General features: G+C 35.7%; 1 protein-coding gene across 3 annotated transcripts; it reads right to left on the reverse strand.

Annotated features, from left to right (window-relative positions):
• Positions 1-2457: 2457 nt before the first annotated feature.
• On the reverse strand, positions 2458-15152 carry LOC128231733 (aspartate--tRNA ligase, mitochondrial-like). Of its 3 annotated transcripts, none has more exons than XM_052944872.1 (18): positions 15006-15152; positions 14646-14812; positions 14046-14141; positions 13669-13767; positions 12156-12279; positions 11260-11306; positions 10363-10434; positions 9786-9890; positions 8679-8858; positions 8135-8242; positions 7855-7923; positions 6806-6937; positions 5991-6045; positions 5658-5738; positions 5126-5205; positions 3560-3670; positions 3161-3236; positions 2458-2697 (listed from the first exon to the last, which is right to left on the reverse strand). In XM_052944872.1, the coding sequence occupies exons 1-18, from the start codon at positions 15109-15111 to the stop codon at positions 2537-2539; spliced, it is 1869 nt and encodes a 622-aa protein (XP_052800832.1). In that variant the 5' UTR covers positions 15112-15152; the 3' UTR covers positions 2458-2536. The 3 variants fall into 3 exon arrangements, with proteins under 3 accessions (XP_052800832.1, XP_052800831.1, XP_052800833.1); XM_052944871.1 differs by having other exon boundaries at positions 5126-5208; XM_052944873.1 differs by lacking the exon at positions 13669-13767 and having other exon boundaries at positions 5126-5208.
• Between the last annotated feature and the right edge of the window lie 1513 nt (positions 15153-16665).

Genomic DNA, 16665 nt, shown 5'->3' on the forward strand with positions numbered 1-16665 from the left:
TCTTATTTAATTGGTTTCCATGGATTTTCGCAAAAATTGGCTCGTTCCAAGACAAAAAATAAAAAAAGTTGTCAAAACGTTCAAACCGTGTGAGAGTGCAGCTTTAAAGGGACTCGCTCATGTTTTTGGACCATTTTTTTCTTCCCCAATACATAATGCATCTGCAATCACGTATTTGAGAACTATTTTCTTCTTTGATACTGAAATTGCAGAAACAAACACATTTAAAGTATACAAATACATACTGGTTATAGTGGGGAGCAAACCCACGCCGGTAGTCAAAACAATAGTAGAAAACTAACGCCGTCACCACGCGGACACAAGGACTTATGAAATTGCTGGTGTATATTATTACATTTATCGAATACATTGGAAACATAACGTAATAATATCCATTAACCAATCACGTACCAATAATTTGCTGAATTGCGTTTTTACTGTATTGAAAATTGTCGTCTTCAAAGACAGTATTTGAGCGAATATTATAAGTATCTATCATGTGTTTCCGGTACGAATAGAAAAATCCGAGGTTTGCCGAGTTACCGGCCACGCACGTGCCCTCGGGTTGGATTTTTCTATCCGTACAGGAAACACATGATAGATACTTATATTGTTGAACGGTTCCAGCTGTCAGTAGCTTAGTGTTGACAAGTCTAATTATTTGCCACACTTTATTTTGTAATAAAATATTATTTTTGTAAGCAGTGCATTTTAGAAACCATGAACGAGCCCCTTTGAAAAGCTTGGTCTGCTCATGTTAAACGTCGTAGAAGTTGGGCAGGGGGGGGGGGGGGGTCCATTCCAGTATGAAATGTTTTAAGAAGAATAAAGTAAAGTAATTAAAGAAATTTTCAGACAATCCGGTTGTTAGTCAAGTGTTGGTTGTCCGGTTAGCGCACTCGCTTCTCACCTATGCGACCGGGGTTCGATTCCCGGCTTGGGCGCATGTCAGTTTGGTTTGTGGTCACCAAGCAGGAAAAGTGGGTTTTCTCCGGGTTCTCCGGTTTCACCACAACACAAGACCACACTCTCGCGTAAAATCGTACCAACGAGGGTGATTAATATAATGTTGTAAAATAAATATGCTTAAACTAAGTCAAGTTTTGAGAATTTGCCATTTTGGGGGAGACAATATCATTTTGTACTCCTTGGCATACATGTAATCAGTACTGGATTATTTTTTAGGTACGCCCCTGACCGCCTGTTCTATTTCTGTATTAACTTATGTCATAATTGTACATCCGTTATATCATTAGCAATGGCCGGATATTATTTACACAGACCAGCTACTTCACTATCAAACGTTTTCATGAATGTTTTGGAGTTTCAAGAGCACTTTGTCCCGTAGGCTAAATCAGAATGCACTTTTGACATTATGGCATATATGGGTGTGTGTAAGCTTATTTATACTCGCACTCGGGCAAGTGCTCCTAATAAGATTGTTAGTCATATTAGGTTTTAGGAGCATAGTTTACGGACAGAATGTAACCCTATTTAGAGCTACCCTGGTTCTTTAACATACACCAGTCTATAGCACTGTCACATGGAGCCCCCATTTAACGTCCCCCTTGGAAGAGGATTAGTATTTTTGAATTGTTGCAGTGTTGACTCGAACCTGCGACCCCTGGATTGGCGGTCACGTGTGTAACTACTAGACCATGGATACGCCACATGGCATATATTTTCATTTCGATATTATTTATACTCGTGTTACTTTTCCATTGATTTTATTTGCCATGCGCGACCTTCAACGATGGCTTCGTAATTTGCCTAGTATGTAAATACAAAGAGTAAAAGAAATGATCAATGGAGGAGCCAGGCAAAAAAAAAGACGGACCTATGGGACTCAAAAATCCGTCGGAAATGTATTTGGAAATATTTGGTAGTTCTTAACACCTATACGGTCGAACCCCGCTGGCTCGAAATCGCTTGGCTCGAATTCCTCGTTGGTTCGAACTAGATTTAAAGGCTCGAGGTATTTCCGTCGGTCCCTGGGAGTTCGGGCAAATGCTGTTGGACTGTAATGAATACATATTTGTAAACCCATGATACGAGCGTTGTTGGTTAATGACCCCTTTTCGTTTGGAAATATAGAAGTCTTTCTTGAATAACTCGTAGTTCGGACTTGTTTCACATTTTGTCTTTCTATTTTCTATAGAATTGAACATTTTGTTCTGTTTCAACGAGTATTTTGGGATGAAATACATTGTAATTTCAATTTGGTTGAGCAGTAAAAATTTGATAATTCCCAGCTGGAAGAAAATTATGTCACAACCTGGTCTGAGAAAAGTTTTAGTTTTCCTATGTTAAAACTTCATTTGAACACAAAATACCATTGGTATGAAAAAGATCAAAATGGAATTGCAAAACAAGGGATTCTACAGGGTGGGCTAAAAAGTGTTCCCTACTCAGTATATTCTCTAAATTTCAAAACTAGCTGATAATAATAATAACATATATGGTTTTCTTCATTTTATTATATCATAAAAAATAAAAAACAAAATACTTAAATTACTCTTTTTTAAGTGGTCTTCTTTTATTCTTTTTTAATTTGTATGTGGTAAAAGTCTAGCTCTGCCTGTTTAACTGGGGCAGGAGACCCTGACATGAGGTCATTTCCAGCGCTCGATTTTGGGAACGCTATGACGTCACGGATACTTGGGGTCCCGCATAAAATTGCGAACAACCGATCCAGTCCTGAAATGAAGGTATAATCATTTAAGTAATAATTCGAACACAATGTAAAATCTTAAATTCTTAGTCATAAGATTTTGCATAAAAATGTCTAATAGTCATAAGATTTTGCATAAAAATGTCTAACTGGATTATATTCATATATCGTGTTTCTGCAGACATAAAGCCGAAAAGTGATGCAGATATGTTAACTCTTCCGGAGGTAGAAAAAATCTACTGCTTTTGAGACCCCCTACCACTCTACCGCTCCCCCGGCAAAATCTACGGCTTTTAAAAAAGGAAATCACAACTATGGACTGATGTCATGTCTGTAGGCAAATACAATGTACTGCATTTCACAATCCCTAGATGCACCTGCTTTGAATGGATACATTACCAGCCATATCATTTCCTGGTAAAATATAACACATTTCGGTTTTCAAAATGTTAATTCACTGACACTATTGGTAATAATCTTAAGCTTTACCTAGTGCAATTCCACCATGGGGAGGACAGCCAGTGCCAAGGGCAAACAGTAAATGCTCTAACTCGCTACTATCTTCCTGAAAAAAGAACACATAATTCCCTACTTATTATTAACAATGTATGAACATATACTAGCCAATACATTTCAAAAGTTAACATTGTAACAGTTACTACTCCTTTAAACAATTAAAAAGATAAATAGCTGAAAAGGGTCCATCTAAAAAAAGCTTCAATGGTATAGCCAAAAAAACCCAGTCCAAACAAAATATTCTTTGACTATCCTTATAGGGCGGGACCACATACCGATACCTTTTGCTAGGAACTGCCTTTTTTCACAACCTTTAAGGACAAGGTCGAAGTGCAGACCATGCATACACAGACCTGAATATCATACACATACCTTAAGTATGTTTTCTATGACATATCTCTGGATGGCGGGGTCACATATCCGTATAGAACCGCCCCCTATTTCACTTCCGTTAAGAACAAGGTCGTAGTGCTGGCCTATCACCTAATACAGAAGATGAATAGTATTACAGTGACAGAATCCATGTCAAAAAAGTACACAAACTTATTCCTTACTTTTAATTTACAATAAAGAATGCTTTCAGGTGGTTTATAGAGATATATCAGTGCTTTTATTTTATATTTCACTGTATAGCCCCTCTCAGTTCAAAATCAAACATCTGCGCGCACAGGGGTGGGACACAATTTCAACATCCTTGTTTCAGAAAGGAGGTAATGTGCACATACAAATTGTCACGTTTTTCTAAAAAAGTGTAATTAAATTATGAATTAAAATTTAGGCGTATAATAAAAAGAAAAATTGCTTGTTTCAGTGTAAGATAGCAATATATTTCACCTCATGAACACCAAAAATGAATATATCACTCGTGGCTATGCCACTCGTAAAATATATCTTTCTGTGCTCGCTTGGCCAAATATATTACACTGAAACAAACAATTATCCTCTAGCTTATGCATGCATGTGCTAAAAACACAACCAAGAGAGTATAAGAGCGCTCTGTATCGTTCACTCGAGAAATATTCAAAATGTATTGCAATGCTATTTCTGCCAAAACTGGAACAAATCTTGAACAGAATTGGTAGAGTATCACTTGTTACTGTAGATGTTTTGTGACAAACTTTCAAGACCCCTGGGGCACTATTCAATAGTGCTTATATCATTATCATTAGACATGCCCCAGTGATTCCATTCAGCCAATTTGTCAGCTAAATATACAGACCAATCAAAACACTGACTTTCTAATCTAATAATTTAAGTTCAATCTAAGTTGCTTATTGAATACGGCCCCTGGAGACAATGGCGTTGATCTTGTTTTTTATTATTAATACAATGTATGTATACATTTGTACATTTATGTCAGCACTGTGCACTTTGTGTATACCACTTGATAAATTACATCATTAATGCTACATCGGAAGGCAATATTTTGCCTCAAACAAAGACTTTAAACAAAGAAACCATTACTATTTCTTCACCATTTTAAATAAAACATAGCGCAGTCTGCTGCACTTACATAGCCTCCGCCTTCGGTCTTTAACTAGAGTTTGATTGTGAGTTTAGTTCTTAAAACACCGACAAAGATTTTCACAGAACGGCCGCCTGATGGAGGACTATCGAAACATTAATTTTCAGGTTTGTGGAAGTGCTTGTGGAAATTAATCACCTAATCAACTTTCATTAATAAAACTATGGTGGGGCACTTTAGGTGGCATAGACTGCCCTTTGTTTCATTTAAAATGATGAAGAGAAAAAAAAGTTATCTTTGTTTAAAATCAACATTTGAAGCAAATTTTGCCCTCCGACGTAGCATATATGACGTAATTTATCAAGTGGTATACACACACTATGTGCCATGGAATTGCATGAACCCAATGACCAATATATGAACAAGTGGAAACTATGCCCATTGTTAAACTGTTCTCAACAATCATAACCAACCTTGTGGGGCTCTGTAAAGAGAAGCTCCCTGTCCTGGGGCCTGGCATCCGTGAATGGATGGTGAGCTGCTTCCAGACCAGCTGCTAAATGTGAGGAATTTGCTTATACTTTATACTTATTAATACTTTTGTGCAAGAAATTGCCATACATGTATTTTGCTTCTTCTGCAAGGATTGTAAGCTTTTCCACAGTATGATAATATAACATGTAATAACAACAAACTCTGTCATAGAAAAATATAAACATTTTATACTTGTGTTCACAGTTTTTAGAAATTTTGTATTCATGTTATACAAAATATTCCTGTCATTCAATGTACATGTGTTCAAAGACTTCAGATTTTTTTATTCATTTTATACAATGTACTTGTGATTACAAAAAGTCAAGTCCTCTCAAGTGTTACATGTGACTTGTATCAGGAATATTTACAACATTTTGAGGTATTAAGTATTTTACTTATGAAAAAGAATTGCTCAACCATTTTTAGTTGATAACTTTTCAAGTTTTAAATTATGAGTTGCATAAAACTTACTCCCATCCTCTTTCGGTAGAAACAGAGGAAAATCGACCACCCAGAGAAAGTTGAAGGCATCCTTAGGTCTCACTTGGAAACCTGCAATGAAAGCATAATAATATAAATCTGTCATTGAGAGGAACAGCGATTCAGATTTTCCTGTCTTACCTAAATAAATGTTTTGAAAGTTTAACATGCTATAACATTGCATGCATCAATTTACAGGACAAGAGGCAGTTCCATCAGGAGAGATTCAGCTGGGAAAGAAGATTTTCAGCAGTAATATTGCACTGTTTAAACTCTCTTTTTTGTTTATGAAAATGTTCCAAGTATTCCCGATAATGTACGTACCTTTACTTTCTAGGTGATCTGCAATTAAAAGCCGCATTCTTCCTAAGGCTTCATACTAAAACAGAACCAATAGAAATACTTTAAAAATAACAAATATCCTCAAGCCTAAAAAATATAAAAGTTTGTTTGGGGTATGGGGGTAATTATTACAACAAACATTTTTTTTTGTAATGCCTCAATTATATTTTTTTTATCTAATCTGAGGATGAGCTTAGATAGAAATTTGTGTTACTTTTTATTTCACTATGATATATTATAGTGTTATATAGTATGAAACAAATAAACTTGTATTATTATATAATCTTATTTTTTTCATAAATGCTTTAATAGCTTCTACTTCCTAAAACAGTGACAAATAACTAATAATGCTTCTTATTTCCAACAAAATATTAGACCAATACATTTTTTTAGAAAAATGAAATTCTTCCTCGATCTATATGAAAATGTGAAAAAAAGAAGTAATCTTAATACAGTTTTTATCCGAGAACATTTGATACCAGAGAATTCACTGAGTACAAATGTATCAAAATGTACGAAAATGACATGAAAAAAAGATGAGATGGAACACAATAAGTCTGCCCAGCCCTGCCCAGAGTCTGGCGACGGACACTGCCTATAATGTACTGTTCTGTACTGTTTTATAAACAATACACAAGGAGCTCTAAACCTGAATGAGAAGGGTATGAGTCGGTGTATACAACTTAGTCAGGGTTGAAGTATTAGCCAGATAGGCTAACATTAAAGTTCAGCGCTGCAGAGCTTTTTTAGTCTAATTTTGCAAATGAAAGCAAAAAAACAACAAATATCATATTTACAGGAGCCATGTTGGAACCAACAGCCATCACGACAGTTTCATCCTCAGCTATGTTCAACATCTTTACGAGGAGAGAATTTCCACCCCCCTTTTCACCCTCTCTGTTTTCGTCGCGTATAACATATACTAATGTCTGCAAAAAAATAAAAATAAAGGGTACAAGAGCATAGCGAGCAGATGCCAAACTTTGCCTCATCTGTGGATTACGAGCCTTAAGTCAACAAATTTGCACTCTTACTCCCAAATAAGAAGTAGCACAATTAATACAATTGTTTTAATTTACCAAAAAGGATGAATGAATATCAAAAACAATGGTTCTTATGCAGGATATTGTGTTTAATTTGGAAGAAAGGTGAAAAAACACTGTATTTCTACCGTATGAGACGATAGTTGATCATTGTAAATCTTTTAGCACCCACCAGTCATTTTATATTTTTTCGTTTTCAGCTATTATATACACAGTAAAAATCTTATCAGGTATTAATATTTTCCATAAATGCATTATTTAGTTAGTTGTTGAAGGTTTATCACTCAAAATTTATGTTTGTTATACATGTGTATGCATTAATTTTAAATACAAGTGCCACTTTAATAAATTAAAGTATTCAAAATTTAAAATTTTAGCCAGTGTCATAGGACTTTATAACTGTCATAGCAAATATGTGTACAAGTTTCATACTAATATCTTATAGTTTTTAAGTTACAGCTTTGGTAAATGTTTTTTCATGAATTTGATGACACCAGAGACCAATAATATAATCTTACTCCCGGATGACACCAAAGACACTGGCTATAATAATACCTTCGCAAAACATACAATCAAAAAAAAAAACGAAAACAATTTCATAACTGTGTTTTTGGGCCAAAATTTAACCCCATTCCCAGTGCTAAGACATATACTCTTTTCCCAAAAGAGACAAAAATTTCACATTTTTTGTCCTCTTTTTTTTAAAGCAAAATTGGACTTCCCAATTTAATAGTCAAATGTGGCACTTTTTGTCAGTCAGAAAGGCCCCAGTCTATTTCTATTTTATAAACCATGCAACATACCTTTGTATCATTCAGCATTGTACAAGCTTTCTTCCTTTGCTTTGTTATGGTGCTTTTTGATATGTTTTCCTGCAACAAGCAATAAAGACCCATCAATAAAGACCCATCAAGTTAATTACTCGAACCAAGCATGTAATTCAATAAACACATACCGTAATAAAGTATTTTTCATACGGGCGCAAATCAAAATAAATCATGATTTAGCACTATGTGAAAGACAGACGAGAACAACTTTCCATTCCACATTTTAATTCATTTGTCAATATTATTTTACAATTACCTTAAAACCTTTGATCCGAATTAATGTGGCACAAGAATCAGTGTTCTGTAGCCGCGATAATAGCACTTCATTACCACAGTTTTTTATGGCGTCTGTTACATCCTCGATCTGGAAAAGACTTATGTCAAAATTCATTGTTATAATTTTAAATATGACTTTACAAATAATTGTTATGGAAATACTTTTAAGGAGGACTTAACACCTGGTTTAATAATGTGAAATATCTTCAATAGACACTGAATAAATCTTATTTGTGTTAGTTAAACTTACTAAACATGTATTTTACAATGATTGTGAAACGAGTCATTACAACATTCAATTAATCATTCTCTTTGCCATGATGTAATGGGAGAGTCTGGTCTTGTGTTGTGAGGGAAAACAGAGTTCCTGGAGGAAACCCACTTGTCCGGCTTGGTGGCCACTAACCAAATGCACATGTGCCCGGACTAGGAATCAAGCCCAGGTCACCTAGGTCAGCAGAAAGTGTGCTAACCACTGCGCTAACTGAACAACCTAATTTATAATTGTAACTGTACTACACTACCTGCCAGCCAAAGCGTGTATCTGGTTTGTCTATCCCGTACAGTCTCATGGCCTGCTGATATGTGAGGCGGGGGAAGGGGATCCCTACAGGGGGAGAATCTTCAGGCCAGCTGTACACCAGCAGGTCCTCAATCAATTTAATGACACCCTCTCGGTCGACAAACGACATCTCAATGTCCAACTGAAATGTAGAAAATATTTGTTAACATCTATTTCTACCTAACGAATCTGAGGTGGGGAAACGGGTTCAACATGAAAGGAAAATCTGCCTGCCAGCAGTACACTAGCAAGATATCATTCAATTTCATAACAAACAAAATTTCTACACGTCTAGCTGGTGTGGGTGTGTAAGCTTATTTATACTCCCACTCAGGCCTTGCCCATTTGGCAAGTATGCTGGTTAGATTGCTAGTCATATTAGGTTTCTTGAGCAAAGTGCACAGACAGAATGTAGCCATGGTTAGAGCAACCCTGGTTACCCTGGTGTATAGCACTGTCACACAAAACCCCCATTTAACGTCCCTCCTTGAATGATTAGTACATTTTTAGTAATGCGGCAGGAAATTGAGCCTGCGACCACTGGATTGCAGTTAAGTGTGTTACCAATAGACCATGCATTGCCACAATGTCTAGCTGAAATGTTAAGCATCTTTTTATATGTACTTCCTTACAAATCTGAGGTGGGGTAAGGGGCTCAAATCTGACAAAAGTCTGCCTGCCTACTGGTATACTAGCAGGTCCTCAATTAATTTCATAACAAACAACATTTCTACATATCTGTCCAGCTGATATGTGGTTAAGCAACTTTAAATATGTACTTCCTTAAAAATCTGAGGTGGGGTAAGGGGACCAAATCCAACCAATATATTTGAGAAAAGCAACCAGCAAGCAGTACATTAGCATGTCAAATTCATAAAACCCCTCACGCTCAACAAAGGACAACCCCAACCTCAAATTATTCAAACTCAGAAGCCAACCTGTGTAAACTCTGACTGTCTTTCTGACTTTGTTCCCTTGTCTCTAAGCAATGCACCACCCCTGGAAGAAGCAATAAAAGCCCCAAACCGCTAAACCAAACCTCAAAATTACCAAAACTTAAAGAGCCTACCTGTGTAAACTCTGGCTGTCTTTCTGGCTTCGTTCCCTCATCTCTATAGCAACGGGCAACCTGGAAGTAGCGATCTAAACCACCGACCATCAGTAATTGCTTGAACTGAAATTATCAGCATATTATTATTTCTAAAGTGCCTTTCTACTTATGGGTAAATCGAATGGTCAGTATTTCAGCACTAATGTTGAGTCTCAGTCTCCATGCATATAGATGTCTTGATAATTCTACATTCAAGTAAGATGATCAAGTTTCATTGTGAATGAATTGAGCAACCATTTACTCAAAATAATTCATCCATAAACAATACAGATTCATTTTAGCCCATTTGTGAAGATAGATTAAAGCTAGCATCAATCATGGTAGAGTCCATTACATGGGTAGAATCCAGAAATACTGGGGGCTATGTGATTACGGTAAGAAACCCAAGATTAAACTACGTACTTAGGAGAGATTTCAACAGTGCGGTATTAAAATGTCTCCTTAGTACAAGACTGGCTCGAGAAACCAGAAGCAATTAATAGAAACATTGTTTACACCTAACATTTTTATCAGATAATGTAGCTAATTCACCTACCTGTTGTGGGCTCTGGGGCAGACTATAAAACATTCCCTTCTGTCGACTGGGCACGACAAACTCCTTGGCTCCCTGGAAGAAAAAAATTTCTACTCGTTTAAGCATTGTACTACCATTTGCAGGTGTAACATTTAATAGCTGCTAAATTTATGTATGCATATACTGAGTTCCCTTTGTTGATAAACTAATTTTGATACAACTAAACATTAGCTATTATGCTGCTTTTGAAAATAAACTTTGAACCTGCTACTATGACTTTCTGCACATGTATGTGAATGTTTTCATGTCAAGTCAGTTGTTTTATTAAAATTTTATGTTGAAAATGAGGCAAATTTGGCATGTCCTCCATTAAAGCACCTAAACATACACAGAAATAGTATTAGTACATGTGTGCACTATAATAAGACTACTGTATGCCTGTTACAATGACTTGTTTATGTATGTTTTATATCGTCAGACATCAAATTCAAATAAATTCATTTTGAGAGAAATGTGAACAAAATGCTTGTTACGATGATGTTTTGAGTTTTATTTTTTTACTTTGTAATAATTTGACAGAAAGGGCTCTATTTTGCGCAAAAAATGTTAGTAAAACAAATAAAAAGTTATTTTAGGCTTTGAAACACAAAATACTGTTTATCGTAAATAATTATCTGTCAACTGCTGTTTAGTGTCATATACAGAAGTAAAATAACTGAATTTTAACAAAGTTTTAATGAGATATTATGCCCATAAATATTCTGACCAAATTTGGTGATGATTGGACATATGCTTTTAGAGTTGTTGATCAGACAACATACTGGATGCGGCCCGCCTCTGCAGGTGAAACTATATAACGTCCTGTTCCATGGAAAGGTATATAACAAATTGTTGCTAACACAATCTTAAGACACTTACCCCAGGTGTTCTTCTAAATAATGTTGGAGTTTCCACATCCACAAAATCTGGAATGAATGAAGAATTCTAATACATTTTATACATAAACATGTAGGTACCTGAACATGTCTATAGATGTCTATAAGATGTCTTAATACTACTCAAAAGCCCAGTTATAGCCAGAAGTTGATTACATGTGTAAAAAACTTAACAAATTGCCATGTGCATCTGGTTGGGATCAAACCCGTGACCTCATGTTCTGCAGGTCGACACTCTACGGCATCATTATAAAAGCTATATCAATAGTGAGACAATATAAGTGCTGCAATATACGTGTCAAATAAATATTTTCCATTTTGAAATTTGTCCTTGAAGTTTGGGACTATGGTCAATTTGTAATGATTTGAGGTCTGTGCAACATGGATTTTCGTTAGGCGCCAAATGTAACTGACTGCCCAAATTGCTATGTGCATCTGGTTGGGATTGAACCAAAAACTCAACTGCATTACATAAACAGCTAGCTCTATAGCAAGACAGTATAAGTTTAACGTTATACATATCAAATACTCAGTAACATGTACATGTGAATTTAGATCTGAATTACTTACTGGTAAATCAATGACTTATTATACAATGACGCATACAATCAGTCATATCAATATAAACAACATCTTATTATTTGCTTATTAGTTTATATTAATTTCTTCCAGCTAATGGAATCACACTTGAAAATGTTTCCTTGGCAGAAACCATTACTGGTGTCCATTTTTAAGAGGCCATAAATAATTATGTCACCTGACTGGTATCGATCCCACAATCTCTAGGATGAGTGGGGGACATCTATCCTATTGAACCACTCTCACCACTATTTTGCTTATTCATCTTATATGAAACGATGTAGCATATCCAAAAATTACCATGTTGGTTCGCCAGAAATTCTCTCATTTTCATGATCATTTTTGATCGGAGACGTAATATTTTCTGCATCTGCTGCCTCCGCAGGTCAAGGTAGCGATACTCCAGTCTCTGTTTCTCAGTAACCTAGAGAAAGTTAAAATAAAATATACCTGTTTCCAAAAATTATATTGTTATTATTTGTTTTCCGGTGCCGGTTGTTTAGAGAGTTTGAACAGTATTTATAATAGAACTTGATATTTCACTGTTTCATTCACTGTTCATTGAACATTAAGCCCATTCTTACGTTCAAATAAACCATCAACTTGCACCGAGCTGGGACACAATACCAAAGAAATCATTTCTGTTTTGTATGCCATTTGGCACGCTTTTCCTTTTTGCTTTGATAATCTAAATAAGTTATGTACATAAGAATCCATTGATACAATTCAAAGTAAATAATGTTCCGGTCACGTTTAACAGCCCATTTTTAACAGAACATGTGTACCAAGTTTCACTCGAATTTTCTTGAACAAGTTTTCAGTTATGGCCAAGGTAAAAGGTTTTTGCATGGCAGTGACCCTGACAAAAACAAGGGCACCATAGCCATGACAATACCTCTACTTTTATTCTTCAAAACAAAAGACAAGCTAATAAGGTGGCGAAAGCTATGAAAAAGGTTTCAACTCATTGTTATTCCACTGTACGGAAAAACAAATGCTTTCCATTTGGCCTCTTCATGTTATGTATGATATGCGTGCGAATCTTCCCATGCTGTTTTTACATTTGTGTGAAGTTTGATGGAAGTTTGAATACAATTAAGTAAGTAACAGCTGAAACAAAATAGTAACAGACAGACTGACGTATCGACGGAAGGATGTACTAGCAGAATGGCAGTGCAATTAATATATAATTTATTTATTATATGCCCTCCTTTTAAAGGCATAAAAAGAAATGCTCCATAAACATGCACATGTAATTGAATCTATGAATGCACACTTTAAAAGAACTAGACACCATTTATACAATTGCAAGAAAAAGAAAATTGTCAAAAACTTACATAAAATTGATATCATTGTCATAAATAAATGTGTACAAAGCATTGAAATTTACTGACTGATGTATCACATCTCATACGACACATGTATCTTTTGCAGTTTTTGCGTAGTTTTCCAATCCGAAATTTACTGGGTTTGTCTACCACGTAAATACCAATTAATTAAAAGATTATTTAAAAGTAGCATTGGTATATGTATCTGTAGTAATCATGTGACTTTCACATGCTAAATATACACACTATCAACTCAGAAACAAAAATGCGCTATTTCAAAATGGGTAAACACAGCTGAGTCAGCGACAAAATATTCTTTAAATCTTGTAAAGTGATGTATTATCAGGTCCATTCATACTTGTATTGACAATTCTAGGCTTGTTTTAAGGAAATACTGTTTTTGCTGGTTTTGGGACCATCTGGTGTCCAGTCCCTTTAAGCTAAGCAATACCACCAGGAGTGTATGATTAATATCCAACACTCACATGCAGGTTGTCCCTGACCACAATTGGAGGGTCAGCCATTGATGTGTTGAGAATGGAAAAATCATTCAGCTCCACCTCAATTTCTCCAGTGGACATGTCCTATAGAAATAAAAACTGTGACATGCGCTGCTGAACTGGTCCTTTGAAGGAAAACACAACGATAGCTTGATATCTTAATTACACAGTAACATTCCATTTAAAAGAAAGTAAAGATGGCTTAATTTCAATAACATTACAAACTCTTCATATTCGCTTTAAGTGCTAAAAATAAGAAGACACTGTATAGAGGTACTTAGTGAATTTCTTCAGGCTATTACTAATACCATGATGTATATTATATATAATGTATAATAACAAACACAGAAACTTTTTCATACTGGGTTGACTTGTCCTTCTGGTCTTTGGATCACTGTGCCTTTTATTTCAAGCACAGTCTCATAATTTAGAGTCTGCAGTTTCTCCATAATCTCTTTCTGAAAAAGCGACATAGTAACTTTGCAAAGGGCATATACTAGCTAAAGAACTTAAGCAAACACATTATTTATAACCTTTTGGAACATGCAGTTAACATGAAAACAGAAAATAATATCTACATTAAAGTTATGGAGGCCAGAACTAGGCATATACATAAAACACAAAACATGATGTTATGTTAAAGGCCTAGTTTAAACCGTGTATTGTACACAACTTCTGTGTATTGATCTTAATGTAATTGTCTAATTGTCTTATGAGATCTCTGATCTGAATATCCTGCTGTGCAGTTTTGGAGGTTTCATTATTGAAATGGACCCTAAATGGCTCTGAGCCATTAAAGAAATAGGCTGGAGATTGGCACCAGTGCAATTAGCAATGTTGTGCATTATATACTTCATGAATAAACAATTCATAGAAGTGACATGTAGAGATATCTGACAACGCTTTTTCTAAACATTGTAAACATACAATACAATATTCTCAGCTGTTCAATCTTGCCATACCTTGTCATCAGGTACAACCACCTGAGTAATGCCATTCCAGTCTCTTAGAACAAGAATGTTGTTGAATCTTCGATACTGTAACCAGCCACAGAGCTTCACATCTTGACCAACATTTGACAGTCTCAATGACCCACATGTGCACGTTCTTTTCGTGTAGCTTACTGAGCCTTGAACACAAATGTTTGGTAAGCATACACACAATGCACAAAAATAATTTATAATTGATAAATTACACATAAAAACGTATACAAACAATCAAATATACATAAAATGGGATTTATAAGTATCATGTTAAAATATCCGAATATCTGTATCCGAAAAACAACACTACTTCTCATTAAACCTATTTTCAGCTCTTACCTGGATTATTTTGCGATGAATACTTTCTCAGTGATAAAATGTACTTTGATGCAGTATTATCAATTAATATCATATTAATTAACCTCTTCCTTACTCTTGAAAACATGCTGAAAGTTTAATAAAATGCGACTGCAATACGAGGGAGCAGACAACACTCACGATACTTAAGCTCAGCAACGGAGTATTTCTACGCTGTAACTTCCTGAAGTTGTCCAAGAGAGTTTTTTCTTGTCGTAATGAGTTTGGTACAAACAAAATGCAAAAACCCGGAAGTATTTGCCCATGCTAGAATGCATCATTTCAGGTTAAAATAGCATGTATGTTTTTTTTTGTGGAAGGACTCTAATAATACCCCATACCACTTTTAGAATCATGTTCCTGGACAGGACCGGGGTCACACTCCCTGAGTTGCGCCAACAAAATACGCCTCCACTTACGTCAAAACCTGCATCCATCACTCGATTCAATTGGTACTGCTTCCTGCAGACATTTGATGGCCTGAGTCTTATCTTTAAAGCATCTTAGTGAAGACAGTCAAGTTGTGGATTTTGTTTTGTTTTTCTAAGTTGAATTTAAAACGAACTAACAATGTGTCAATACCTAAACTGTTAATATAGCAAGGAAATGAATCAAATAATAAAGGCATGTAAATACATTTGATGAAAATTAGAGGGCATTTAAAACGTTCGTCGTTAAAAATTCGAAAATTTTCACTTAGATGAAAATTCCGCAAAAATAGATTACGTTGGACCCCCTCCCACCACCGCCACCCCACCAGTCCTGTTTGGTTTTCTGCTTCACGTCCACGAATGTGATTAAACAGCGGCAATATTAGCAACACGAAAGCTACGAAGGTGAAAGAAGTTCATAATTATATATCACTCTTTTTGCAGGATTTATCTCGAACAAGTGTTTAATATGATGATATAACAGTTGAAAAACTGATCAACTAAGTGGTAAAAGGAGAAGTCGTACCAACACAAACTCGCACCACTATGAACTCGCGCCATATACGGAGCCCCACATCTTTGGTAAAAGACCGAAGGCGGGTCTCCATAAGTGGCGTAGACTGCGCTACGTTTAATTTAAAATGGTGAAAAAATCGTGAAGTTATTTTTGTTTAAAATCTTTGTTCGAAGCAAAATGCTGCCTTCCGACGTAGCATTTATGACGCAATTTATCACGTGGTATACACACACTGACAATGCCAATGAAAAACATTTCGAAGCCAAAATCCTATGACAGCAAGATAAATGGGTTCCGAATGCTGCCACAGCGACGACATGTTGGACAGACTTCTAGAGCTAACTCGCTGGTTTGAGTCGAGGCTAAATCGGCTGCAGAAAATATAGTTATGAATACATCACAGGTGTTCTAATGTTTGGTGTTAATGGAAGATACAATACAACTAAATTTTGTCTTCCATTTATTCATCTGTACACCAAGAATGCAGCAAGACAACTGTGTTCCTAGCCGTAAAACAGCATAATACAACTCTACGGTAGAGGCGGGAGTATCATAATACTTAGGCTAAACATTAAATATCAGAACAACAAGAATCCCGTGTCCTTTTTGCGACGTGCACACGCCAGCGGATCGTAGAACAACTGTGCTATGAAAGATACTCGGACATATTTTATTTTAATACCCTTAGTTAATT

Source organism: Mya arenaria, chromosome 4 (genome assembly GCF_026914265.1).
Source record: "Mya arenaria isolate MELC-2E11 chromosome 4, ASM2691426v1".
Taxonomy (NCBI): Eukaryota; Metazoa; Mollusca; class Bivalvia; order Myida; family Myidae; genus Mya; species Mya arenaria.